The sequence below is a fragment of the Gobius niger genome, assembly GCF_951799975.1.
Source record: "Gobius niger genome assembly, chromosome: 1".
Classification (NCBI taxonomy): domain Eukaryota; kingdom Metazoa; phylum Chordata; class Actinopteri; order Gobiiformes; family Gobiidae; genus Gobius; species Gobius niger.
The window spans coordinates 21,653,191-21,679,441 of NC_136852.1; the positions used below are offsets into that span (position 1 = coordinate 21,653,191).

At 41.8% G+C, this 26,251-nt stretch overlaps 1 protein-coding gene across 12 annotated transcripts in view; it reads right to left on the bottom strand.

The window, feature by feature from the left end:
* Window positions 1-1,652: 1,652 nt before the first annotated feature.
* kirrel3b (kirre like nephrin family adhesion molecule 3b) overlaps window positions 1,653-26,251 on the bottom strand; it is a 143,095-nt gene continuing 118,496 nt past the window's right edge. For 2 of the 12 annotated variants that reach the window (XM_079553573.1, XM_079553575.1), the window contains exons 7-16: window positions 23,072-23,220; window positions 22,749-22,876; window positions 21,096-21,222; window positions 11,957-12,057; window positions 10,816-11,014; window positions 8,489-8,596; window positions 7,053-7,136; window positions 6,668-6,777; window positions 4,307-4,393; window positions 1,653-2,312 (exon numbers count right to left, since the gene is read on the bottom strand). In XM_079553573.1, the coding sequence (XP_079409699.1) occupies window positions 1,851-2,312; window positions 4,307-4,393; window positions 6,668-6,777; window positions 7,053-7,136; window positions 8,489-8,596; window positions 10,816-11,014; window positions 11,957-12,057; window positions 21,096-21,222; window positions 22,749-22,876; window positions 23,072-23,220 (1,555 nt within the window). In that variant the 3' untranslated portion in view covers window positions 1,653-1,850. Of the gene's footprint in view, window positions 2,313-4,306; window positions 4,394-6,661; window positions 6,778-7,052; window positions 7,137-8,488; window positions 8,597-10,803; window positions 11,015-11,956; window positions 12,058-21,095; window positions 21,223-22,748; window positions 22,877-23,071; window positions 23,221-26,251 lie in introns of all 12 variants that reach the window. The other 10 variants (XM_079553570.1, XM_079553572.1, XM_079553566.1 and 7 more) reach the window with 7 other exon arrangements.

The following is a 26,251-nucleotide window of genomic DNA, read 5'->3' on the forward strand; positions in this document are numbered from 1 at the left end:
CCTTTCAGAAGAACCAATGTGGAATAAATAGAATAAAGCTAAACCAGCAAATCCCCGCTCTTTACCAGTTGCATGTGGAAATCTAATTTCCCAGTGAGAAACGGAGGACTGAAACTGCACACAGTAAGCCTCTAATGCAATTTGTGCGAAACCGGCGTGAATAGAATATGTTGATAAGATTTCTGGATTGAAAACAAAGAGGAGACGATTGTCTGTTCATACAATGGCTGATGCCACGTGGATTTGTTAAGCGCTAATATAGTGAGATCTGACTCAGAGAGAAGCCTGGAACAGAACAAAATATGTACAGAGAGACGCATTAGACATTTATATACAGTCTACCAGGTGCCAAGATGGATTATCAGCTTCCAAACAGAGCTTTGTGTCTGAAGATGTACAATGGATCCCAAACCTTTTTTTTTTTGCAAAACAAGATTAAACCAATTACCACTGCTGTAGAAACATACCTTGGGAAAAGAAAAGGAAAAAAAAAAGTGCTTAAACTATATTTACTTCTGCTGTTTTTGCCACTGCCTGTTCCTCTTGTAGCTGACCCTGTGTTAACAACCAAAGTGTGTTTGATAATCTTTAATTTTGAAGGGGTGAAGTGGGGCATGCATTGTGCAAAACTAACAGGTTGAATCAGGCCCTTTAAAATGTTAGCTAAATGTTGGAGCTTATAGCCACAGCATCGTGATGTCCTTATGAACTAGACATGTACAGATTGCAAGATAATTAGCACATGGAAAAAGAAGACAATGCAATATAAAACAGCAGCAGAAATGAGCAGCTAACAAAACTGAAAACGGTAAGTGGCGTACAGTAGATATGCACTATTATCCCATGTCATCCGTGATGAAATAGATGTTTTTCCAGGTCTGTGAAGTTATATAGCTGAAAAGTGACAGGCAAACGTCCTGTAACAATATTATCATGTTGAGGGGCTTTCTGTGGAAGTGCCTCTGAGCCGGTATAAAACCACTGGAGGAGAAAGTTCTTGTAAACAAAAGAGCTGACGCTGTCTTTCAGTTTGAAAGTTTGTATCAACACTGCTCAGACAGACCCTCAAGGCAAAGCTTCCATCACAAGTGGCGCTGATGTCTCGTTTTGAGTCCACCAAAGCGAAGTCAGAGGCAATTAGCGAAAATTATATTCTGGACAAAATGATGCTCACATATGTACACTGATAGTCATTTATCACAGTCTGCAAAGTGAATTGGTTTCTGCCCCTTATCTGTTCAGAGGCTCAAATGTTGTTACAGACATTGTTACTCAACATCTGTGGGCACATGAAAGTTTTCTATCACCTACAGGCAAACTGAACTTCAATCAGCCCAACTTGGCTCCGCTCGGTATAGGACATGTGAGGGGCCAGTTAAACAAAGTAGGTGTACATTTGGTTCTTGTGCTTGAAACTCCCGCAGAGCAGCAGGACATTGGCACGGGCTCATTATCTTGATATTCATGCTGAGTGCTTCGCCAACTCGCAAAGTTTCTTTCTGGATGACAATCTTCAAAAGGCAAAGTAGTCTGTGCCTGGGGAGTTGATTGTCACACAAATCCTTGTGGTATTTTTGCACTCTGATCCACAAACAGTCCCACTGGCTCTGTTGGCGAAAAGCCTTCATGTGGCACAGTTCTATGATTTTATAAAAAAAGAGGTGGCTGTTGAGTTAAGCATGAGGGGAGTATAAGTAAGGCTTCTTGGTCCATATTTGGGGACATTGAGTCACATGGAGTATTAAAGCCGACCAGCCCTTGGATCTCATGCAGAGTCAGCCTGCATGGGAGTCCTGGGGTTTATGACAATCCTGTGGTTGTTCCTCCTACTAGCCCTCCAGAGGGGGAGGTCAGACATGGGTCTGCATGCGCTTCTGCAGAGGCCTGGTCAGGTCTGAGTTCTGAGAGGATGACTGGGAGTAGTGAGAGGAGGAAGAGGCAGATACTTTACTGTCTTTGTCAAACTGCACATATCCATCTGGTTTACTGTAGCTGCTGACACTGCTGTCGCATTGAGTGTCAATGAAGGAGCTGGAGTCGCTGAGAGAGCCGCGCTGGAACTCACGCTCACACAGCTCGATGGAGCTGCTGCCCATGCCCAGCACAAAGCGCTGGCTGTAGTCATATAAGCGGTTGGAGCCCGCGCCCAGAGTGGAGTAGATGTTGTTGAAGGACATGCCTGTGGGCACCCTCTGCTTCCCCAAGGTGCCAGTGCTGGTGGGATTCCTCACCTCTGCAGGCTGACTGCCTGTCATTGTGGGGGTGTGGTGCTCCTTAAAGGTATTCACGCTGTAATACCCATTTGTTGGGTCCTGAAAAGAACATGGAAATATTTTAGTAACTAGACATGACTTAATGATTATGAAAGGGCATTTATATTTAGTTCAGTCAGAGCTAATGTTTTACTCACAAAAACAATTAATCAAAATGCACTAAATAAGGAAGTAGCTGCTTGGTACTCAAAGAAAAAAGAGTAAACTAGATTAAAATGATGGCAAGACCTTCTTCTGGGATTTAAGCAGCCCCAACACTAACCTCAAAATCATGAATTTTTCTGTTAATTAAGGAGCCTTGATGAATCATAGTTTGGCATTCAGGATGTCACCGCAAAGTTCACTCACAAGCAGGCACTAATTGGACCTAAATGGATGCTAGTGTCTGTAATTTCATGTATTCAGAGAGACGTCTTCAGCTGCGCCACTTGTTTTTCCGCTTGGCTCTGGGCTGCAGGCTGTTGCTAAGGGTCCGTCGAGGGCATGTGTGTGTGACTGCGTGTTTTGTTGCTGTGTGTTTGATGGGTGCATGTGAATAGATGTGAATGTCACGCATTGTGCAGAGCGGTGGTGGCAAATCCCCAAAGAAGAATGCTTATAATGGGCAAATGAGAGCGACAACCTGAGAGGGTGCTTGTTATGCTTGTCATTATCAGACGGCAGACTGCGAGATCGTTTGCATCTGGCCTTTATCTCCGGGCAGCCCTACCTCCACCGCTCGCTGTCATTAAATCGGATCAAAATCGCAGCCCCCGAGGAGAGCCCGAGCAAGTAACGCGGCAGAAGTATACACTCGAATGAGCCGGCAGTGACATGCGATTGGACAAACATACAAATGGAGAGACCAGATCGGGGAGAGCTTCTGATAAGCTCTGACGCAGGTGCATGTAAATAATCAGCTGCGCATGTAAAGTCACGGCGGCGATGTAATCTCTGTTTGTTTCTCTGGGGGAAAGGACAGAGCCGACAGTGATGCATTAACCCAGAAAGTGGCTTCAACTGCTTCTCTATGATGCTTTGTTCTGGCTTAAACGACTTGCTTGGATATTTCTTATAGTATGGGTTACTCCAAAAATGTACTAATTTCTTATACTCCAGGTCGGCTTCATCCAAATCTAAAATCTTCTTGACTGTAGCTTACAGCCTATAGGCCAGTGTAACGCTTCATCTGAAATACCGACAAAACTGATGTAAGATTTTATTTTCTTGCGGACACGCACAAAGACCAGACAGGCACGTATCAACTTGTCTAAGCTCTGGTAAGAACATATCACATCACAGTATGGAAGAACTATGGCCTTTAAGAGGTTAAAGGGACTATACAGAGTTTAAAAATGTTAGAATTATGTATTTTCCTCCCCTTACATGTTCCAACAATGTCCTAATGTGTAGAATGAGCCCAGACCTGTTCACCACAACTGCCTCTAAAATCCTGCACTGTCACTCAAAACGGTGTCACTTCGGGTCCGAATTGCCGTCATGCACAGGCTTAATATAGAAGGGGCAGCTACATGTATGACCTGAGGTGGCAGTAGTGAGCATAAAATGGCTAACTTGCACCTAGCCCCTTTAAGTACATTTTTCCGCTCCTGTTTCCAAGGACCACATGGTTGTCAGCACGTCCTACCTATGTGTGTGCTGTAAAGTGCAAGTGTTAAACAGCTAGACTTTTTAAAGAAAAAGAACAAACTGTTCAGAGAATACATGCATGAAATGGACGCCGCGTATGGAAGCTACTCCTATAACGTTACATATTTTTGCTGGGACGCTCTTCTGAACTGAAAATAAGACTCGGAGGGCCGGTCATGGATTTCTTCAGTCGTCTTTGATCAGAGACTAATTAATAAAAGTAGGTTTCTAAGTGAAGTCATTTTGCCGCTGGTCTTAAAGAATCACATGCTGCACGAGCGGGATTAGTGCTTCTGCGCGCCGTCAGTCCCAGGGCTGAAGACCACCCTGTTGGCCATGAGCGCTCCCTCCCTCCCTCTCCCTCCTTTACTGTCTCGCTGTCTTGCTTTCAAGTGGAGCTGTACCTTAATGTGCTGATATTCCTTCTCTTCCTCTTGTAGCACCTCCAGCTGCTTCAAGACAGACTCCTGCTGAAACTCTCCTCGCTCAACCTGCAATAAGAGCAGCAGACACAGATGTATTAGGGTTACAAAATACTCATCAAATACGCTGCAATGCGCGGTTTCACTTTCTTTTGTTGATTTAACTGCTTTTCTCCATCTAGATTTTTTTTTTTAAATGTCCTTTTAACAATTAGCCACTCAAAGACACTTTACCTTCGCTAACCTGACAATAGAGCAGTGAGTATATTAACATATTTTATATCTTCACACATTCTAAAGAGTTATGCAATCTTCCAGCAATCCTAATTCAGCAGCTCTGCCTGTAAATAGCCTTGCCTTCCAGCAGACCGAATGAAACACTTTATTTAGTTCCAGAAAAAAAAAAAAAAAAAAAGGAAACAGTTTGCGTCCTAAAGGCGAAAATACACCCACCTCCGGATTACACACCATGCATCAGCATCTCCATAGTTACCCAGTGATAGGGCATATTTAGCAGGAGGAACGGCATCATACGGATAAATATAGTCACCAAATGTGCGCTCATTAGGTCTGACGGCGAGAGCTTATGTGTACAAAGTGTTTACAATGATAGCTCTCGGCAAAATCGCAATCAGTGTCAAGTTCACAGTGAGCTCGACATGTAGGGTTGTGCCAGGACTATCCAGGAAGTGCATTACGTCGACTCTGTAGGTTATGACCACTTAACGGGACTAGACAGAGTTTAAAAATGTTAAAATTATGTATTTTCCACTCCCTTAATGTCTTAATGTGTAGAATGAGTTCAGACCTGTTCACCACAACTGCCGCTAAAATCCTGCACTGTCACTCAAAAAGCTGTTAATTCGGGTCCGAAGTGCCGTCATGCATGAGCTGCAGTTCCGTGTAACACCCGAGGTGGCAGTAGCGAATACAAAAATGTCAACTTCCATCTAGTCCCCTTAATCTCTTAACCCCCGCCTTAACCGAGTGCATTTGGTCCAGTTGAGCATTTGAGTGTATGGCCTCATTTGAAAGCTAAGAACTACAAAACTTCTATGAGCTTCTTCCTTGTGTTGAATGTCCCGGTTTCATCCGTTTTGTTTGTTTTTCCATCACCTTTTTTGCTGCTTTTTGGTCACATTTAAAAAAAAGAAAATGAAATGCGGCCAAAACACAAACAAAAAAGCACTGGACGTGACAAAAATGTGGCAAACAATGTGACAAAAAAACAACAAAAATGTGTCCAAAAAAAGACAAAAAATGTGACAAAAGAGCTACAAAAACATTATCAAGACATGGCAAAACACGTTTCAAAAATGCGACCAAAAAGCAAACACAAAAATGTGATGCGGCCAAAACAAAAACAAAAAAAAGCAGTGGACATGACAAAAAGGTGAAAAAAAAACCTATACACAAATGTGATAAAAATGTGGCAAAAAACAGCAACAACAAAAAAAAAACACACAAAAAACGTGATTAAAAATTTGACAAAAAGGCAACAAAAAAGTGATAAGTGACAAAACATGATTAAAACATAAAATGTGACAAAAATGACTAAAATGTGACTAAAACAAGAATTCTTCCTTGCTTAGATGAATTTTGCAGGTCTTATCTGTTCAAATGATAAAGTCCTATACAGTGTAAGCTCCAGTCAAGAAGCTTTTAGATTTGGGTAAAACTGGAGAAAATGTGCTCGGTTAAGGCGGGGCTTAAGGGGTTAATATTGACTTGGTGGGAGGAGATGCTGCATATTCATTCATGTTGGTGTCATATAGCCTGGCATCCAGACTAATCTCCGATGTGTATTAATTAATAAACAGGAGACTAGTCTGGCGACCCTGTCGTAGAAAAGCTACTGCTTGAGGCGGGACTAATGTGGGACAACCGAAGCGCATAGCAGAAACAGCGACAAGAAAGTTGTAGTCATTCGGACATTAACAATGGCGCTCCCTGCCACACGGAGTTCAGTAAATGACTTCTGTCGTTTATGTCAGAAAAACTTTAAGTAAAAAAACGTAAAGTGGTTGCTGGTGTTGAAAAACTACAAAACAAAGGCACAACAACGTGACGCCCGTTCAGGGAGCTGCTCTGATTGGTTGGTAGGCTCCATATCGCTGCGTCACTTCCTTTGAAAGCGCGCAATGGAGTGTTGCCAGACCCTCTTCTGTAAAGAAGCGGAGTCTGGTTGGCGAGAGTAGGTGTCATAAAAGTTTCTCTCTCTCTTTACTTATAGCTTACAGAAACCGGCTGTGGGACTGTGTAAGAAACCTCATGTTTAGTTTCAGTTGTCAGTTTTCTACAATATGAAAGAAATGTAATAAAAGCCTTGACACTCACACTCACCATGAGCTGTTTCATGGACGCGTGTTCTTCGTTCTCTCTGGCAGCGTTATGGTCTTTGTGTACGATCTCCACTCTGATGTCATTTTTGGCTGACACCGCTCCCTTTAGATCTAGCAAAAAAGGAAAGGAAATACATTGGTTACAAGCAGCGACAGACAGTCGTTTTGTATTCTTTTCTTTTTTTAACACACTTCGATCCATCTATTAGTTTTACAAAAGCATATCATATATTAAGTTGCCAAGAAACTAAACTGAGAATGACCTTCCCCATGCAATACCCATTATTAATCATTTATTTCTGGCTGACCAAGGATTTTTCTGCTGTAAATGTGCCTACGGTGACAGGCCTTTTCTCAGTGATACTGTCATTATAACGGAGTCTTACTTTCTGTCTTAATTTTGCTTGCAAGTTCCCTCTGGTGAGCACAGATGGAGGCGGGCAGTGAGGGCATAACCAGGTGCGCTTCCTCTGTAGTGCACAGACAACAGACATGCTGAAGGGACCAGAGCACAGTTTCTTTTGTGGATCTTTTGGGGGGGGCAACCCACATGACACAGGGACAAGTGGGAAGTCGGAGGTGGGGTTTGGGATGATGCAGGGGGGGGATGTAAATAATCTCCCCCCAAAAAGCGAATGCAGTCACGGTGAGATTGCATGAAATGAGCCCTCGGCAACACCAAAAATGTCTATCCCGACGAACTGCAACTTTTTTTTTTAGCTGTATTGCCACACTCAACCCATTCAACTCTTAACCTCTTAACCCCCACCTGAACCGAGCACATTTTCCCCAATTTGGCTTTACCCAAATCTAAAAGCTTTAAAAGAAAAAAAAGCATCAAAATTGCAACAAAAACGAGAAAGAAAACACAACGAGGAAGTGACAAAAAAGTGACCAAAAAGCGTCAAAAACATGATGAAAAAATTACTATCACTTTAGTAGTTCTTAGCTTTCAAATGAAGCATTACAGTGTTGCTCTCCAGTTGAGAAGCTTTTAGCTTTGGGTAAAGCCGAACTGGAAAAAATGGGCTCGGTTCAGGCTATAAAGTTAGGGATATTTCAGGATTTAGTTATCCAGAGTGTTGTTGATTTCTGGATATATATATATTTGTTTTCATTCATGCAGTCCTTATATTTGAAGAATTTAGTGGTGCTAGGCTAGTGCTAGGCTAGTGCATGTCTATGGTAACTAATAGCCTGCATTAAAAACCTCTTCAAACTCATCGGGCAGTCCTCCAAACGTTGCCATATCTGATTTGTAGAAGCTCCTTTGTGAATTCCACGTGTAGTAATGCATGTAAACCGCAGGTAAACAAACTACTGTAGATCCGGTAACCTAGCAGATCACTCCGTCGCTGCGTAGCTTACAACCAGAAATCGACAACACTCTGGATAACTAGGAAATGAGGCCCTACGTCAAAGATCCTGAAATATCCCTTTAATGTGCAGAATTTTTAAAGAAGCATCGATAAACTACAATGGGAAATTGCTTTCTGTGGCCACTGTGCTAAGATGATATTATCCAGTTGACAAATCGTGGAACATTGATCAGCGTAATTAAAAGTGCTGGTCTGCAAACACATTCTCCGGTGATAATAATTATCTTTATTTATCTTTATCGGCGTTTTTTACGACTATTGTTTTACCGCTTTGTTTGCGTTTGTACGGCAGGATAAACAAGGGGGCGGGGGGGGGGGACTTTCAATGAATTTCCGTTAATCGTGCTCCATACGCAAATAGACATTTTTTGTGTGCTCGGAGATAATGCAACACTAAAATATACATGCTCCGCTGAAATGAAACAAGAAGAGGGGGGCCGTACTTCTCTGCGAGCGGGTGCAACAAAACGCTCCGATGGTTCCCAGGAGGACGATGAAGGCCACGAACGCTCCCACTGCAATCCCGATGATCACCGCCATGGGGAGAGACTCTGCACAAGATGAACACAAACAAAAAAAAAGATTTGTCCTTCTGTAATATTGTAAACAGCCAGGGCTACTCAAATATAGTCACTCCACCGAAAACACACAGAGCCGGCACTGTTTATGTCTTTACAGCAGCAAATGAAAGCGTGTGTTTTTATTTTATTTTTATTGAAGTGACATCAGTGCCACTAAAAAAATATGTTTCAGAAATGATGTACAAAGTAATTACTTAGCCTTTTGTTGTTTTTACGGCGTACAATCATCTCATTACTCCGCTGCCTTAAAAGTTTAATTTACTCCGGTGCCCATAAATGTGTTTTACTAAGCGCCGTCGCCGGGTAGAGTGCAAAGTATACGTGCATCGCTTCAACCCAGTCAAAGCACGCGGCTCGATAGGCTCCGCGCTTCTCCCCAGGATTAATCCGGGAGTGATTTGTCTGCGGCATCAGCAACCTTATTAAAAGGTACCTTTAATAAGAAAAAGACTCGAATTACGACATTTATGACCTTCGCACATTTTAAACAATTGCCAAATAACCTAGCTATCGCCCGGGTCCATTAAAGCCCATTTAATGTCCTCGTTGATCAATGTCACTTCCACATAAGCAGCTTATAATTTATAGTTTGTTACGAGCGAAACAGAAAACAGAGCCTCCCCGAACACTAGAGGACATGAGGGTCAGCCGATAAAAAGGCTGTATTTCATTGTTCTGTGAATTATACAAAGAGAGTGCCGCTTAAAATGCGCTGGGGCGAGACTTTACGCTTAAAATTCCGCACATGGCCCGTGTTAAGGGGTCATTCTTTCAATTTGAGATGAAGATGTACTTTAGGTTAAACCACGGAGGCTAATTTGGAATAAATTTATTGCCGCCGTGTTCTCAATAACGGCACATCAATCGTTTCACAATTTGGGCCGTGCACTCCGGCGGCTGTCAGCTGTCACTTCTCACAAACTTCAAATGAATCCTGATGGGGCTTCGAAAAGTGCTTTGACGAAAAAACTTGCATGTGATTTCGCCGCCACATTAGACGGAATTTCAGAGTGAGCGCGATAGAAGCGGGCCCTCGTTCCTGGACAGTTTTTTTGGAACGTTTTTGATTGGACTCGAGCCTTGATGAGTTGAAATAATGTGAGATATATTTGGTTGCGTGTAGATTGTTGGGGATTGTTCTTGAATCTATAACCTCACCCAAAAGAGGCCCAAAATTCTAATCCTTTGGGTACTCCTGACCCTACCCCGAGGTCAATATCTGGAGATGGGCCCCCCAGGTGCTGCAGTGTGGTCCTGACAGTTTGCTTTTAGAAACCTGCTTGCTCGCATCTCTTTAAAACAGAATACTGATAGCCCAAGCATCATACATTTTTTCTCTGTCAGTCCAGTTTATTACTTGACACTAGGCAACGCCGTGGGAACCCAGGGTGCTGAGGGTGCTATAGCACCCCCTGGTGGATAGTTTGGAAAAATGCACAAACAAACTCCTTTTGGGGTATCGTCCCTCAGCACCCCCTAACTAAAATATCTTCCCACGGCTCTTGATACCAATACCTGAACGATACCTATCCTAAAATATGAATAATTAATAAGATTAATGATGATGATGTTGAAACAACCAAGACACTTCCTTTAACTCCAAAAAGGCGGAAAAAACACTGTCCAAGTTTTTTTTCTTCTCATTTTTAAACAAGTTTTTTATGTTTATTCTCCAATTTTTCCATATTTTATCCAGTTTTTCTTTCTTTCTTTTTTTCCCCCATTTTTCCCCGCTTTTTTTTTCTCAATTTTCCCTATTTTCTTCATATTTATTTTTTCAACTTGTTTCATTTATTTTTTTCCTTTTAAATTTGGATGACCAACAGCATCTAAACTTTTCGGTACCTGCTTTCAATACTTTTTATTTTTAGATACAAGTAGTACCTAAACTTTTTTTTTTTCCAATACCAGACTGGTATTATTTAACAGTAGCCAGCCCTACTTGACACCTCAACAGACTGCTCAACTCACAAAATCGCAAACAAGATTCCATTTGACTATGATTTGCAAATAAATATCCATGTTTTTGTGCTGTTCCCAAGTGATTCAGGCGCAACTCGACCCCTACCGATCCTCTCAAATGACACACTTCTCAATACAAAAGATGCACAAAAACACCACTGCTTTTCTCTTGAGGACTACATTGACATAGAAGAGGAAGGTGGAACGGCTCGAACCTTGGCTCCCACCTTGTTCCTTCAGGCGTATGATCTCGGTGTCGGAGCCGAAGCTGTTCCAGGCCGTGCAGTTGTAAATGGTTTGGAAGTCGGCCGGTACAATGTTACTCATCGTTAAAGTGGAGATCACCCCTTCCTCTGTGCTCACTGTCTCCACCGTGTAACGCCCTGACGTACCGGACTCCAGCACCGTCTCCTTCCACGACCAAGCCTGAGGACACATCAGCCAAACTGTCAATGTTTCACAGAGGACGTACGGGGTTCTAGATCAAATGAATGGGTCTATGTTGCATTACACTACGATTATTTTGTATATTGTAATAAAACTACAGCTGCTCACTCTCAGTTGTATTCATGAGTGTTTGGTTCTGAAATAAAAGCCTGACAGTTGTGAAAGTCTACCTCAGGGTGACTTTCTGAACCCTGTTTTTACACTACCAGTGATGTGGAGGACACTTTACCAGAAAACTGTGGAAATGTTCATGTTTAATTTATGCAGAGCGAAGTTCATTTAGCGATTTGATTTGCTCACTTCTCTTATTGTGTTAAGCACAGTTGTTTGGAGATAACATGGTGCTAACTGCCGGAGGTAAAGTGTGAGGACACGTAGACACCACAGACAAACAACAGGCTGAGGGTGGAGATATCAGACAGGTGGCTTAACTGAGCAGAACTTTCAGTGTTACATTTTCATTCATTCAGCTCTTAAAGAAGAGAACCTACAGAGCGAAGCAAGGTCTCACAGGCTCTGCTCTTAAAAAAGCCTGATATTAATTAGGCTGCCTGTTGAGACTGTATATACCACTATAATAAAAACACATATTAGATGACAAAGTATGGTAATTAGGTATATGCATATGCATACACAGACTCACAAATTAATAATAAGAACAAAATGAGCTCAGAGACTAAGCTGTTTATAAAGACTTCATAAATCTTAATGGGATCAGTACAAGCAGAACAGAGGCACATATTAAATGAGGATAGGTCTAGATCCTTCCCTCAGTAGAATTTCATGTTTAATTCAAAGATTAATAAGAAGTTCAGTTTTATCTTTATATTTCCACAGCTTATAAAAAATACAATTCACACTTGTGATGTAAGACAATCTAAAACAAAGAGATGGCAAAGTGGATAGTGTTGGTGTACTTACAATGCGGTCTGGGGGAGGTGTGCTTCTAATAAAACATTTGATTTGTCCTTTTTCCCCATGCAGAGCCTGCTGAGTCTGAGTACTGGAGATAGTCGGGGGCCCTGAAAGAAAGAACAACAGTAATCAAATCGTTAAAGAGGATTCTTTTGAATAAAACATGAATGAGACAAAACAACAAATATAAAAGGTCATTGAACAATTGCATTCAGAGGAGACATTTATTATGTTCCAATCACTGTCCCATCAGCAATTTCACAGCTAACTAAATAACAAGACATTATTATTTTGTTGATACAGCAAGGTACAGGTATACACTCCATCCAAGGACATACAAGGGCGGGGAGTTAACAGAAAATAGGGGTCAAAGATTCATTGCGAATCGAGAGACTGTTAATTTATTGCCCACTCGATTTCTCCCACTGAGATAAGTGAATGTGGGGAGGATAATCACAGCTCCGCAGATGGGAACCTATAGAGGATCAAACGGTGAACTTTTTATTAACCGGGCGACACAAACGCTGTGCCATGCAATGTGAAAAGCTGAATCGAATGTCTGAATGCCGTCTTTGTGATCTCGAATGCATGTTTTTTTTCTCCGATTGACAAGGACTGCTTTCTGTAAAGTACCGGTCGTCTTGCCATCTGCTTCAGAGGCACTTCCCAATAGGTGACGCGCTAATAAGAACACGGGACGCCACACTTGACCTAGATCCGTCTTTCAAGAGCATTCCTCCGGCTTCTCGGATTATCACTGGCAAATACGAAATATATTACGTGTGAAAGTTCAGGCGCATCAATTGTGCAAAAACGGGCCTGACTCTGCGCGTCAAGGGGATGGCAAAGTGTGTGCGCGCGAGGGGATTTATTTGTATAGCACCTTTCACATGGTCTCAAAAGATTATTTCTCTCTTCACTTCATAGACGGTGGTGGCAAACTACAGACGTAGCCACGGCTGCCCCGTGGGGGTAAACTGACCGAAGTGGGAGTGCACACATCAAGAAGAAGCGCTCAAGCCATGCATAAAGCCTGAAGAGACAGAAAGAGCTCGAGCTATAAAACGGAAAAAGGACGAGTATTTTACATGATTATTCAAGTTCCATCTTTTTATACAATATGTCTAGACTGACGTTTAGATGAGACAAGTTGAGGATCTAACCTTTTTGACCAGCGGTTATTGAAAGGCTTTGAGAGGACTTTTACAGCTTAGGTCAGCAGGATTTACATGCAATGAGGCAGACACCTGTAAATGTCCTTTGCTAATACAGTAACTTTGTAGAGTGGTTCGATGGATGTAGCAGATATCGCCTTTTGTTACTAACATGAACCAATCTTACATTATACCAAGACATTTTCATATCAATCAAATTACATTTTGGACCCCTTTACTTTATCGTTCCGGCTCCGTAATCTTGGACGTGGACATGCATTTTTTTTTTTTTTTTGGGGGGGGGGGGGGGTTAAGAATGTAGGTTTAAGGGGGTGGCAAACGAGGCAGCTTCTTGATTAGGCAGCCAAACTTCCCTCCAACTCCTCTCATCTCTCCGACGATACATAATTGCAGTTTATTACCTGTCTCTTATTAAAATGAATTAGCATTTTAATGAGACTTTGCCAGATGGTGGCTTGGTATGCCGGTGGAGAACTCTGGAGCCCGTGCCTCCTACAGATTGAAGGCTGTAATGAGAGCTGTTCGTCTCCTTACAGGAATTGGCCAACATGTGGCGACAGTATGACAATAGCGTGTACGTACAAGAGAGGGGGTCATGCGCGGACACTCACAGATCGCGGATGGTGAGGTTTCAGGTCATGTGTAATCAGGAAGTTACACAGAAAATGGGTTTCAGTAAAAGTCATATTCCTTAACATGTGTTGGTATTGCTTTAGATTAAGATGTGCTCATTAAGTGTTAATAAGCATTAGTAATCATTTTAGGGTAAGAGTTAAGTTAAAGGGGCTGGATGCAAGTTCGCCATTTTATACTCACTACTGCCACCTCAGGTCATATGTGTAACTGCACCTTCTATATTAAGCTCGTGCATGACGGCAATTCGGGCCGAAGTGACACATTTTTGAGTGACCGTACAGGATTTTGGAGGCAGTTGTGGTGAACAGGTCTGAGCTCATTCTACACATTAGGACATGGCTGGAACATGTAGGGGGAGGAAAATACATAATTTTAACATTTTTAAACTCCTTATAGTCCCTTTAAGGTTAGGTTTGGCTATGAATAAACGTATTATTGGCCTACTAGTATGTTAAAAGATATAAGTATAATAAGCAGTGTGTTAAAACTTTACAAGCATATTATTAATGTTTATTAATACCTTATTATTACATAACAAGGACACCTTAAAGGAACTATACAGAGTTTAAAAATGTTACAATTAAGTATTTTCCTCCATGTTCCAACCATGTCCTAATGAGCCCAAACCTATTCACCACAACTGCCTCTAAAATCCTGCACTGCCACTCAAAAAGGTGTCTGAAGTGCCGTCCTGCATGAGCTTAATATAGAACCTGCAGTTACACGCACGCCCTGAGGTGGCAGTAGTGAGTATAAAATCACCAACTTGCATCTAGTCCCTTTAATATAAAGCGTCACCCTTGTGTTTTAGCACCTTAGTTAATTTTATGTAAAAAAAAACACACAAAAAACAATCTAAAATCAAAATATTCTTTTTCCAATTTGGCTTTACCCAAATCTAAAAGCTTCTCGACTGGAGAGCAACAGTGTAATGCCTCATTTGAAAGTTAGGACCTACACAAGTGATAGTTACTTTTTTGTCACTGTTCGAAGTGTTGTTTTTTTTTTGTCTAATTTTTGTTGTGTTTTTGCCACTTTCTTGTCGCTTTTTTATTGCGTTTTTGTCGCTACTTTAATGTGTGTGTGTGTGTGTGTGTGTGTGTGTGTGTGTGTGTGTGTGTGGTTTGTGTTTTTTTTTTGTTAAGCTTTTAGATTTGGGTAAATCTAAAGTGGAGAAAATGTGCTCGGTTAAGGCGGGGGTTAAGAGGTCAAACGGATCGTTTTCCTTGCGTTGCCACATTGTAGTTGTTATTTTTCTGTTGCTCTTTTGCTGCATTTATGTCACTTTTTCATTGCTTTTGTTGCCTTTGGTTGCTTGTTTTTGCGTTTTTGTTTTTTTGTCTCAATTTTGTTGCTTTTTTCAAGAAGCTTTTAGATTTTGGTAAAGCCAAATGGCAGAAAAGGTGCTTGGTTAAGGCGGGGGTTAAGAGTAATGTAAAAAAGTATATCACTATCAAAGTACAGAAAAAAATAGTATGTATAATGTATGTTTTTTTCCCCCTACCTCTGCGAGTAACTACGGCATTATCATATTGTTTGCCTCCACTCCCTCTGTAAACAAGCTTTAGATCACGTCTGCATATGGCCGGTGCAATTGGCGGAGAAGGATCTAGTGTGTGGCTTCTTGCTGCAAATGAGGAATGTAATTATACAGCTTTATCTCGGCGGTTCAGCCCGGGTTGCGAGAATGTGCGCGGCGCTCATTGTGTGATCAAGGTACAAACAAGGAGAGGAGGTGGGCGGCTGTACAACATCAATGCCAGCAGCAGGGGATGTAATCAAAATGCTCCGTGCAACGCCGGGTCCTGTTCATTTTGAGGAGGTGCTGAAAGTCTGAAGTGGACATTGCAATCTGATTATGCAGCACGTGAGCCGACATGGGAAAAGGCCATGGCTGGTGTATCCACTCCCTATAACCGCCGCGTCGACTTTGAACAAAAGCGTGACATTTTCCCTTTTTTAGATAGAGCTATTTTCATTTCTTTGTTGATGAAAGGGGATGCTAGGTAGCTGGAGGGCAAACTATGTCGGCGGTGAAATGACTTGCATGATAACCATGTGGAGTCACTAATAGGGAGTCCGGTGAGACTGTCTTATTATGGGATCGACACAGATGGGCATCACTTTAATCTCCTAGTGAATGGGTGGGGTATATTTGGCACCAACTTTGAGGATAAAATGAACTATTGTGAATGTTAAAGTGTTGGAAGCAAGGCAAGCACACAAGTGATTTTAACACTTTATACTATAGGGCAAGTTAATACTTTTGCTAATTTCCGCGCACTTTACATATGGCCTCCCTGCTGCACTCCAGGAAGGTCCTCACTCAGCCAATCAGAAGAGATCACCCTACATCACAGATCCCACTACTGTGGCATTTGACCAATCAGCAGAGACCGGTCACGCTCTCAACTTCCTGTTTTCTCTGAAGTCTGAAAAAGACCCAAGTCTGGCTAAACTCATGATACATTTCTTTACATAACTTGAAAACTAACTATGGTGAGTTGATGAAACTCACACATTTTATTGGTAAATAATTGTGCTAAGTGATGATATATGTGTTGATTTTGAAAAAGGCAGGCACCATATTTGATCATACGCCCACTTAAACCTAAAGTGAACTAGTTCTGTCCATATGTGGGCATGCCTGTTGCACCTATAATTCATACTTATAGTATTTTCTTGACAAAAGAACCAATAAACCCTAGGTCTATGTTTTTATGTTGCCAAAGGTTATTTTTTAGCAAACAATATTGGAGGTGACTGGCCCCGCCCACTGCACGCAAAGCTCAATCACATTACAAAAACTCTTGCCTATGAGGTGTGATCATTCAAACATCAATATCAAGGCAATGGGCTAAATATGGTAACTTTGCTCACATTGATTTTTCTGCGTGATGTTGAAACATTTAGAACAATGTTGAAACAGAACTAAACTTGTGTTCCAATAACACTATTGAAATGATTTATTTCAAAGTACTTCAGTGAGTGCCCTATAAAGGGTTAAAGAGCTTGAAAATGATAATGGTTGAACTGGCTATTCACTGATCTGAAGTGGTCAGTATCCTCACAGGACAGGAGTGTCAAACAATCAATCAATCAATCAATGGCTTTGTATAGCCCAGTATCACAACAGGAGTTGCCTCACAGGGCTGCACCAAACATTAAGGCAGTAAAACAGGCACCAAACGTCTGGGTATACTTTGTTAATAAACACCTGCAAGAGTATTAGGTTATATCAAGACTCTTACACTGGCCTTCTTCCTACTGCAATGACACTGGCCTTAATGCATCCTGGCTGAACTGTTCAGGCCACTTGAAGAAGCACTTAAGATGCATTTAAATTCACAAATAACCCCACCTTTACTTCTGAATTCCCCATAATCATAGCAGCAGGCTTCAATGTAAAACATATGCACTTAAAAGGCATTATTGTGTTTGTGAATGGCTCGTGCTCATCTCCCTCACTCTCCCTGCTTTGCCATTTGACCCTGAAGAATGCATTTATAATAGTCACTCTGGGCAGGTACTGCACTGGCCATTTGGCTTTCTTTTTTTTTTCTTACAAAGGCTCTATAAATGTAGATTTATTGAATACTGCAAATAAAGTAAAAGATAAGAATGATAAAACATGTAAGAGTTTATTTCGTCTCTGTCGTCTCACAGAAATGTTGCTAATTAATTCAATTATGTTCAAGTGTTTCCAAGATTTTGTTGTCCCTGTCCCAGTATTGTAATGTTCTTTTGAAGGAAATAATAGCCCATTGAAGAAATACTATCCTTGGCAAAACACAGATCTTATCTAAAAAAAAATAATATTGTGCCTTAAGTTTAGTTTTTCATGTCATTATATTTTTGCTCTTTGTCAGTGTCTTTGTGTGTTTAAAGAGGCCTGGAATCCTAATTAAGCAGGCACATAAAGGCTGCCCAGAAAGAGAAACGTCTGTGAAAAATCTATAACAAGCCGATGCACAGTGGGGGACAGGGCCCTCTCTGTCCCTCCCTTTATCCAGCTGTGGTAATGGGCTTCTTCTCTGCTGGACGGCCAAGTACTTTACAGCCATTAAAACTGCTCGTGTCCAACGAAAGCACAGTCCAACTCGACTTGTGGATCTAATTCCCTGCATAATTACTGTGTTGCTGCAGAATCTTTGTAAAACAACGGTATAATCTCTGATAGGTGACTTTAAAAGGACATTTCAGGATTTTCCTAGTTATCCAGAGTGTTGTTGATTTCTGGAGATATATGTATTTTTTTTAAATTCATGCAGTCCTTATTTTTGAAGAGTTTATTGGTGCTAGGCTAGCACATGTCTATGGTAACTAGTTGCGTGCATTAAAAACAGTCTGACCTGAGCACAGTGCACCTGAGGCAAATCACTTAGAACACCATATAAGTGTCTGTGTTAACTGAATTATTTATGAATTATAACCATTTTGCATTTAAAATAATTTGTATTTGAGCAGCATCAGCTTCCTGGTTGTAAGCTATAACCAGGAACCTAGGTTACCAGATCTACAGTAGTTTGTTTACCTCCGGCCAGCATTACTACACGACATGGAATTCACAAAGGAGCTTTCAACAAATCAGATATGGCAACCCTGCATGAATAAAAAAAATAAAAAAATAAAAAAATATATATATATATATATATATATATATATATATATATATATATATATATATATATATATATATATATATATCCAGAAATCAACAACACTCTGGTTGGACAAAACATCTCCGAAGGCTCATATGGGGTAGCCCTGGTGTGCAGTCTGATCGGTCAAAACTCAATGGAAGAGCATGTTGTGATGATGATGATGATGATGACGCGTGTTGGGAGCAACATACCAATGTTGCAAAAACAAAAACAAAAAAAAGCTTCAGAATAACATTTAACGACATACGGGTCTGTGGACTGTATATCAGCCAAGTTGTCATCATGTTATACTTGATCCCCATATGCTGATGTATATGGTGTGCAGTGCACAGCTCTTGGTCTACCATGTGGCTTATACTTTGTAGTCTATACATGCAAAGCATTTTCCTTTTCTGAAATAATCAGACTGGAGTAAGCAATATATATCCATTAGTGACTTAAACACAAACTGGCTTCCCTGCGAGCTGTTTGATTATAATTAAATCACTAAGATCCCTGGGGGAAAAAAATCAGAAATTCTTATGTCGGATGGTGCACCACTGCGTAAGCCAGTGACACACAACGAGAGGCAAAGGCAATGACAAATTATAAACACATGTAATTTAAATGAGGGCGTTTAGGAGTGTGGGGATAACTGCGGGGAAGACAAATAAAAGCGATCATTCATGTACACAGACAGAATATTACAAATACCAGAGGCCCATTCTGCTGGTACCGTACACTAATCATTTTGACAAAGGGCTAAAACTGTGATTCTCCCCCCAAAAAAGTCAGTCCACTGTCAGAAATATACAGTAAAATTAGCACTACCAAGTACTGAAGCCAACTACATAGACAGTATAGCTTTTAAAAGTGGTCTAGTTACAGCGTTTGTCACCTTTCCAAGGATCAGTTTTTTTGCTCCTAGACCAACCACTACAAATCGCTTTAGTGTCGCTGGGCAAGATACTTTGCCCAGCCCCAGTGTTGATCAGAGAAGCCATATGTAGACTGGTAGCCACATTTCCCTTCAGTCTGGGAATGCATGCAATTGTAGAACGAATTGGATTGCTTTGACAAGTGCTTAATATGACAATTAAACTGCAGAAGACCACTGTGCCGGTGAAGCTTGCCTCCAGTAGCTTCTCCACTCATGGTTGGAGAATCACTGGGCTAAAAGACAAAACAACTGATCAACTAAAAAAGTCAGTTTCCCCAAGTTGGGACAAAACGCAGGATTTGACCTCCAGAGAAACAACCTCCACATCAACTGCTGCGTTCGCACTTCCAGTTTCAACTTTGACAATCAGATTCACCCCTGGGTAAGAAATTACGGAGAAATTCTCAAGTGGCTGAGAAGAGAAGAGCTGATCGTCAATAATTCAGGGAAAAGCATAAAACTGTGGACGGCTTCGGAATGTCAAGCGCTCATTTTCCAAACGGCCTGTGCGGAGAAAAAAATGCTAAACATGCCGTTTTAAAGATGTTTCCACTCATATATATATGTATGTATATTCTTTTGTTCAAACACGCTCCTTCAAAGTCGCTGAAAGACAAATGGGTGGGAATAAAGTGGAGTGTGTGTGTTATTATGCATTCTGTTTTCACATTTAGTCTGCACAGAGGATGCCAGCGCAGATCGCTTTGAACACAATAGAAGACAAAAAGAATTATTTGCCTTCAGCCTCTTCTGCCATAATTCCGATTCCAGTCTTGGCTGAGGAGGCAGGGCTTTTTTTTTTCCTCCGCGGTTCATAGAAAGTCATGGTTGTGATCTCGTGCTGCAGGGAACATGCTTTCCCATTCTCTCTGATATGCAAAGCTAATGTGTGAATTTGGAGGAGGAGGGGGGGGGAGATGTTTGCTATACTCGATCTATCCCTGGATCAGTGGTGAAGTTGCTTAGAGGCTCCTGTTGGTTTTCCAAATGTATAATAATAATACAGTGAGAGGTAGAAATCGAGACGGTCTTCCTGGCATCTTGAAACATAATCTTTTCGGGGGGGTTTTACAGCTTACAAATGGATATTGAGGAGAAATAAGTAGATGTAAATCTGACAACAAGCGCGTGCGTCACATGGACAGCATGAATATCGAGCTCGGATAATGAAGCCATTCATTCGCGTTACAAGGTTCCCCCACCAGCCACGCTATTCATTTATTCTGTTAGTAAAGTATGCCGTAGATCTTGAGGATGGATGTCTCGTAGCGGTCGCTTTATACGTTTTTAAGGCTTGAAACTCGGACTATGTGGATTCTAATCATCAAAGCACAACAATTCCAGTATAAGGAGTTGTGGCCACCGATGATAAAACCAGGCAAGGTCCGAGTTTAATTTTACAAGAACCTTCAGACTGTTTCACAGAGAAATATTGAGAAGCACGGGCCTATTCCTTTGCAGTTTGGGTGAAATTTAGTTGAAAAAGCAAGAAACTTCACATATTTATATACACTACATGTCAGCCCTTTACAGAGAAAATATGTCAGGCTCTTAACGGAGAATACTCTGGAGTGGTGCTGACTGCTGTGACAAATGGCTTGCTTCTTTGCCACCACTGACCCAAGACCTCTGGATCCACTCCTGTATGTGCATCTATTTGACCGCATTGTCAGAGTGCACTGCATCCGCAACTTGTTTGTCACGGAATTTATCAATAATATGCATCAGAACCGCGCGCAGCGACGGCTCACCATTGACAGTCAGCGAAACCTCCTTCTCGCCCGCCCCGACTCTCGGGACCACCGCGCGGCAGACGTACTTCCCGGCGTCCTCTTGTCGCACCGCCTTCAGTGTCAGGAGGTTTTCGTTGCTTAAAACCTAGAGACGAAAAAGAGAAAGAAATGAAAAATGAAATCAACATTTGCGGCTCATCAAAAGGAATGAGAGCAAAGTCACCTCTGCGTTTGTGATAACAACCAGGCAGCTCTGAGGCACGGGCGGAGGTAGAACCATTTAATAACTTAAAGACTTAAAGGGCACCTCTTCTCAATTATTAAAATCCAATTTGGGGTTGAGCTCGGAAGTGAAAAGAGTTTGGCCTTGGCCTTTGGTTCTGTCAAAAAGCAAGGCGGGAATAGTCAAGATTTGAAGATCAAAAAAACAGACAGAGGTCACGAAGAGGGTTGTACTGCTCACATGTAAATGACTTGGGAGGTCGGGAATTTCCCTTATTTCAGTTCAATTTAGAGTGTTAAGTATCAATAGCCTCATCAGTCTCCGAGCATGTTTGCCATGTAATATTTTAACCCTTTATAGGGCACTTATTGAAATACTTTGAAATAAATAATTTATTTAATGTTATTAGGGACATAGCACAAGTTTATTTTTGTTGTAACATATATCAAAATGTTTCAATATCATGCAGAAAATCAATGTGAGAGAAGTTACTATATGTACTATAAGGTTTCTACATAAAATATACAAACAGTACTTTCAGGTCTCGGGGGGTGCTGGTATTCAGGAGACGCTGTGTTTTGTGATATTGATGTTTGAATGATCACACCTGTCATAGGCAAGGGTTTCGTAATGTGATTGTGATATTGTTTGCCTCAAAAGTTTTACTAAAAATAACCTTTGGCAACATAAAAACATAGTCCTCAGGAAAATGCTGTAAGTGTGAGTAATAGGTGCAACAGGCGTGTCCAAATATGGACAAAACTAATTAACTGTGGGTATAAGTGAACAGGGCGTATGATCAAATATGGTGCCTGCCTTTTTCATGCTGTAATGTCACTTATTTCACAACGTTCTCCAAAACAAAACATTTATCATCACTTAGCACAATTATTCACCAATAAAATGTGTGAGTTTCATCAACTCACCATAGTTAGTTTTCAAGTTATGTAAAGAAATGTACCATGAGTTTAGCCAGACTTGAATCTTTTTCAGACTTCAGAGAAAAAAGGGAAGTTGAGAGCATGACCGGTCTCTGCTGATTGGTCAAATGCCACAGTAGTGGGATCTGTGATGTAGGGTGATCTCTTCTGATTGGCTGAGTGAGGACTACATGCTTATTTACCTTACTGATGTGCAGCAGGGAGGCCATATGTAAAGTGTGCAGAAATTACCAAAAAATAGTCATTTGCCCTATAAAGGGTTAAGGTTATTATTATGTTATGTTTTTCACTGAGCGCACAGCCAATAATACAGTACCTAAAGATACAGCAGTATTTGGAGATTTTAATCAAACAAAACTCTTATTTCAGCCAAAAAATGACTAGGTTGACAGCATTCTAATTCAAGGATGGCAGTATTCTAATTCATGTTGGAATGATTCGTGCACTAGTATTTGGTTTGCTTTACATGTGATAGAGAAAAGATGATTAAATATCCTTGCTACTCACCACCCCAGAGCCTCTCTTCATCCACACAATGGTGAGCGAAGGGTTTCCCGTCCACGCACAGTTGAACACAGCATCGGAGAGGAGATCCACCTGCAACGACTGAGGCTCGGCAGCCATGCGCGGACCAACTGTTGGGAGAAGAAAAAAAAATATCATTAACACTCCATGATTCATTGATAATTACGCTCCCACTGAGCTGGCAGCGCCACTTAGGGCTCAGACTCCAGATATAAAAGACAGCTTATCCATAATCAGTTGCTGTCATGCTGCTGGCATAACTAAAAAAATATGCAAAAAAGAGAGAGACGAGGTCGCCCACTCACAGTAGACGTCCACGTTCCGACTGATGTTGGTGCTGCCGAGCGCATTGGTAACTTCACAGGAGACCGGCTCGGTAAAGAAGGAATGGTCCACAATAACTTCGTAAGTATCTCCTGAAACCTCCTTAATTATACTGCCGCCTTTGGCCCACCTGCAGGGCGCATTAGACATAGAGGGGGGGGGGGGGGAACAGAGAAAGAGAAGGCATTAGGACAGGTTTTCACACCTCTCTGTGTCAATACTGTGCTTTCATGTGAATAAATCATCATTCTGGGGGCAGGTATGGAGGTGCTAGCTTCAGCATTTTTTTTTTTCTTTTTTTTTGTGGCAGCCCTCCATGCGGTGACAAGCTCCCTGGCAAACTCCAGAGGCAGACAGCGCCTTCCTCATTACGGCGAGCAGTGAGTATAGCGCGTGAGTGCCAAACGAAGAGAGAGAACCAAACAAATCACGCGATGACAAATGGGCCGCTCCCTCACCTTTTGAAGCTCGCTGCCTGACACCGTCTGTAATACACCCAACAGCTGACTGTAATAAATTGACATGGGATGCAGTAAAGAACATCTGTTTGTGTTTTGTGACTGATGGCTAGAGCACAACAGCGCGCCGCCACTCCTAACATGCTTTTTTTTTTTTTTTCTCCCCCCGTACAATTTTGATAATGTCACGGCACTCTGCATGTGTGGATAGATCTCCGCAGCTACAACAGACAAGGCCCATTTATAAAACTAAAGGCAGCGGCTTCCCCGGCACGTCTGTTTGGAGGGTTTTGACAGCGATGGGACATCCAATGCATCACACATCTAAACGCTGCCATCCCAGCACCGAAAAGAGATGTAGCAGTGCGAGGCAATTGAAAAAAAAAAAGAAATGACAGCAAAAGCCAAGACTGTCTCGATTTTTACCTTTGCTGTCGGTGGAAAGATTGCCTCGCAGGGTAAGGGGGCACTCAATTGTTTTCGTGACAAACCGGAATCCAATACTTCACTTTACGCTAAATGAGAAAGCTTTAGATGACAATTAAACGGGAGCAAAATTCTAATTGGGATTCATGGGGTTGCTTTAGCATGTGTTTTAATTCTGCGCGCGGCGAAAGGAAAATGTAGCAGCAGAGTGCAACACCTGTGTTTCCTGAAATATTAAAATTGGGGCAGACTGCTGTTTATGGCCCGTCTGACCTTTTGCAGGAGTGACTCCCGAGCTGGAGTAGGAGTTGTAAAATGTCTGGGTGGTTGCGTAAATGAACACGACTACCTTTGCTTGTATGGCCCGAGGATAGAGTATTATGTCTGCACGTTCTATCTGCGCTGTCTAGCAGCATTAACCCTCGGCAGCAGATCAAGGGCAACCTTGTGTGACAGAACATTGTAGATTAATGAATGTACATTTTGCAGTGTACTATCTTGAAATATGATAGTATAATAGAAAATAAAAAAAGGATTGGCTTACACTTATTGTATGATGGTGGTTGCGGGGCTGAGGGGAAATGGGATCTCAACAAAGACATCAAGATCGCCCTGGCTATGATATGTCTGAGCAAAAACTAATCACATTTATTGTTCTACTTCTGGTAGCCTAACCATGTTTACTTTTTTATGTGCAGAGGTTCGGTGTCGCTTTAGATTAAGGTGTGCTCAAGTATTAATAATCATTTTATTTTAGGGTTAGGTTTAGGGTTAAGGCTAGGGTTAGGTTTGGGGTTAGGGTTAGGGTTAGGTTTGGGGTTAGGGTTAGGGTAAGGTTTGGGGTTAGGGTTAGGGTTAGGTTTGGGGTTAGGGTTAGGTTTGGGGTTAGGGTTAGGGTTAGGTTTGGGGTTAGGGTTAGGGTTAGGGTTAGGGTTAGGTTTGGGGTTAGGGTTAAGGTTAGGGTTAGGGTTAGGGTAAGGGCTGGCTATGAATAAGCGCATTATTAATGGCCCATTAGCATGTTAACAGATAAAAGTATAATAAGCAGTATGTTAATACTTTATAAGCATATTATTAATGCTCATTAGTACCTTATTAATACTTAATAAGCACACTTAAATATAAAGCGTTACCAGAGGTTCTTTACAGCATCACCTGCCTGACTGGCAAGACAAAAACATAAATCATCTTGTTTAATTTGAAGTGTTTTGTGACAATGTTATACAGTACAGTGTGTATTCCATCAATAGCAAACAATGTGTTTCCAAACTTGTTCCCTTCACAGTTCTTGCTTTGAAGCCCAAGGCAATTGTTTCTGGAAATATCTGTATGTTTCACACTTATTGTACCAATACGCTTGACTTAAAGACCTTGGTTATTACAAATGTATGATAATGCTATTCACAACCCACAGCTGTCCGTCGCAGGTTCCTTAAGACTGCCGACTCCCTCTAAAGATGATAATCCACTACATGTGTGATTGCTACCACAGCCCCGACATTAAAAATTGCTGCCTTTCGACGCCCCTGTAATGAAGGTTGAACACCGGTACACATGTTGGTATGAAACACTTCCCGCCCACTCCCGGGTCTATCTCCTTGCAGTAAAAGGTGTAATATGATAAGCGCAGATGCTTGTGCAGGCGGGTGGAGGTTAAAGCTGCCGGGTTTGGAGGAGCACTGACAGTATTACCGAGAGGAGCGCAGATAGAATATGCCAGTCCGTGGGGAGCAACCGGGCTCTGTGGTGCTATACCGCGCTTGGGTCCTGTCCAACACTCATGTCTAAACATAACCGGCCCGAGGTAACACAAACACCTGCATCCCCAGTGGGAGGTCAGGAGGGCCGCTGCAAGCTTACTCGATAACTGACTCACTTTGCACTGCTGTCTGCTATTCGGGGACTTGATCCGACCGTCGGGTGCGAAACGCTCTCCGGTATATGCGCGTCGGTGTGTAGTTAAACTGATAAACAGGCCGGTAATGGAAGCAGCCGTTGAAGGAGAGTGAGAAGACAGGGGTGTGGTGGTGGTGGTGGTGGTGGTTGGAGCGGGGAGAGGGGGGAGTTTTGTATGCACTGAATGTGATTAAGCCAATAAAAAGAGTGACAATTAAATTAGGCAGGTATCGGTGCCATCAGCATCCAGGCTCACAGTAAATCAGGGCCCACACTTATTATCAGCATGGTTAAGCACAGCGCAGCGCATTCCACTCGCACTTACAGGCTTATTGAAAGTGATGAGCTAAATCATTAGCGGAATACAAACTACAGTAATGT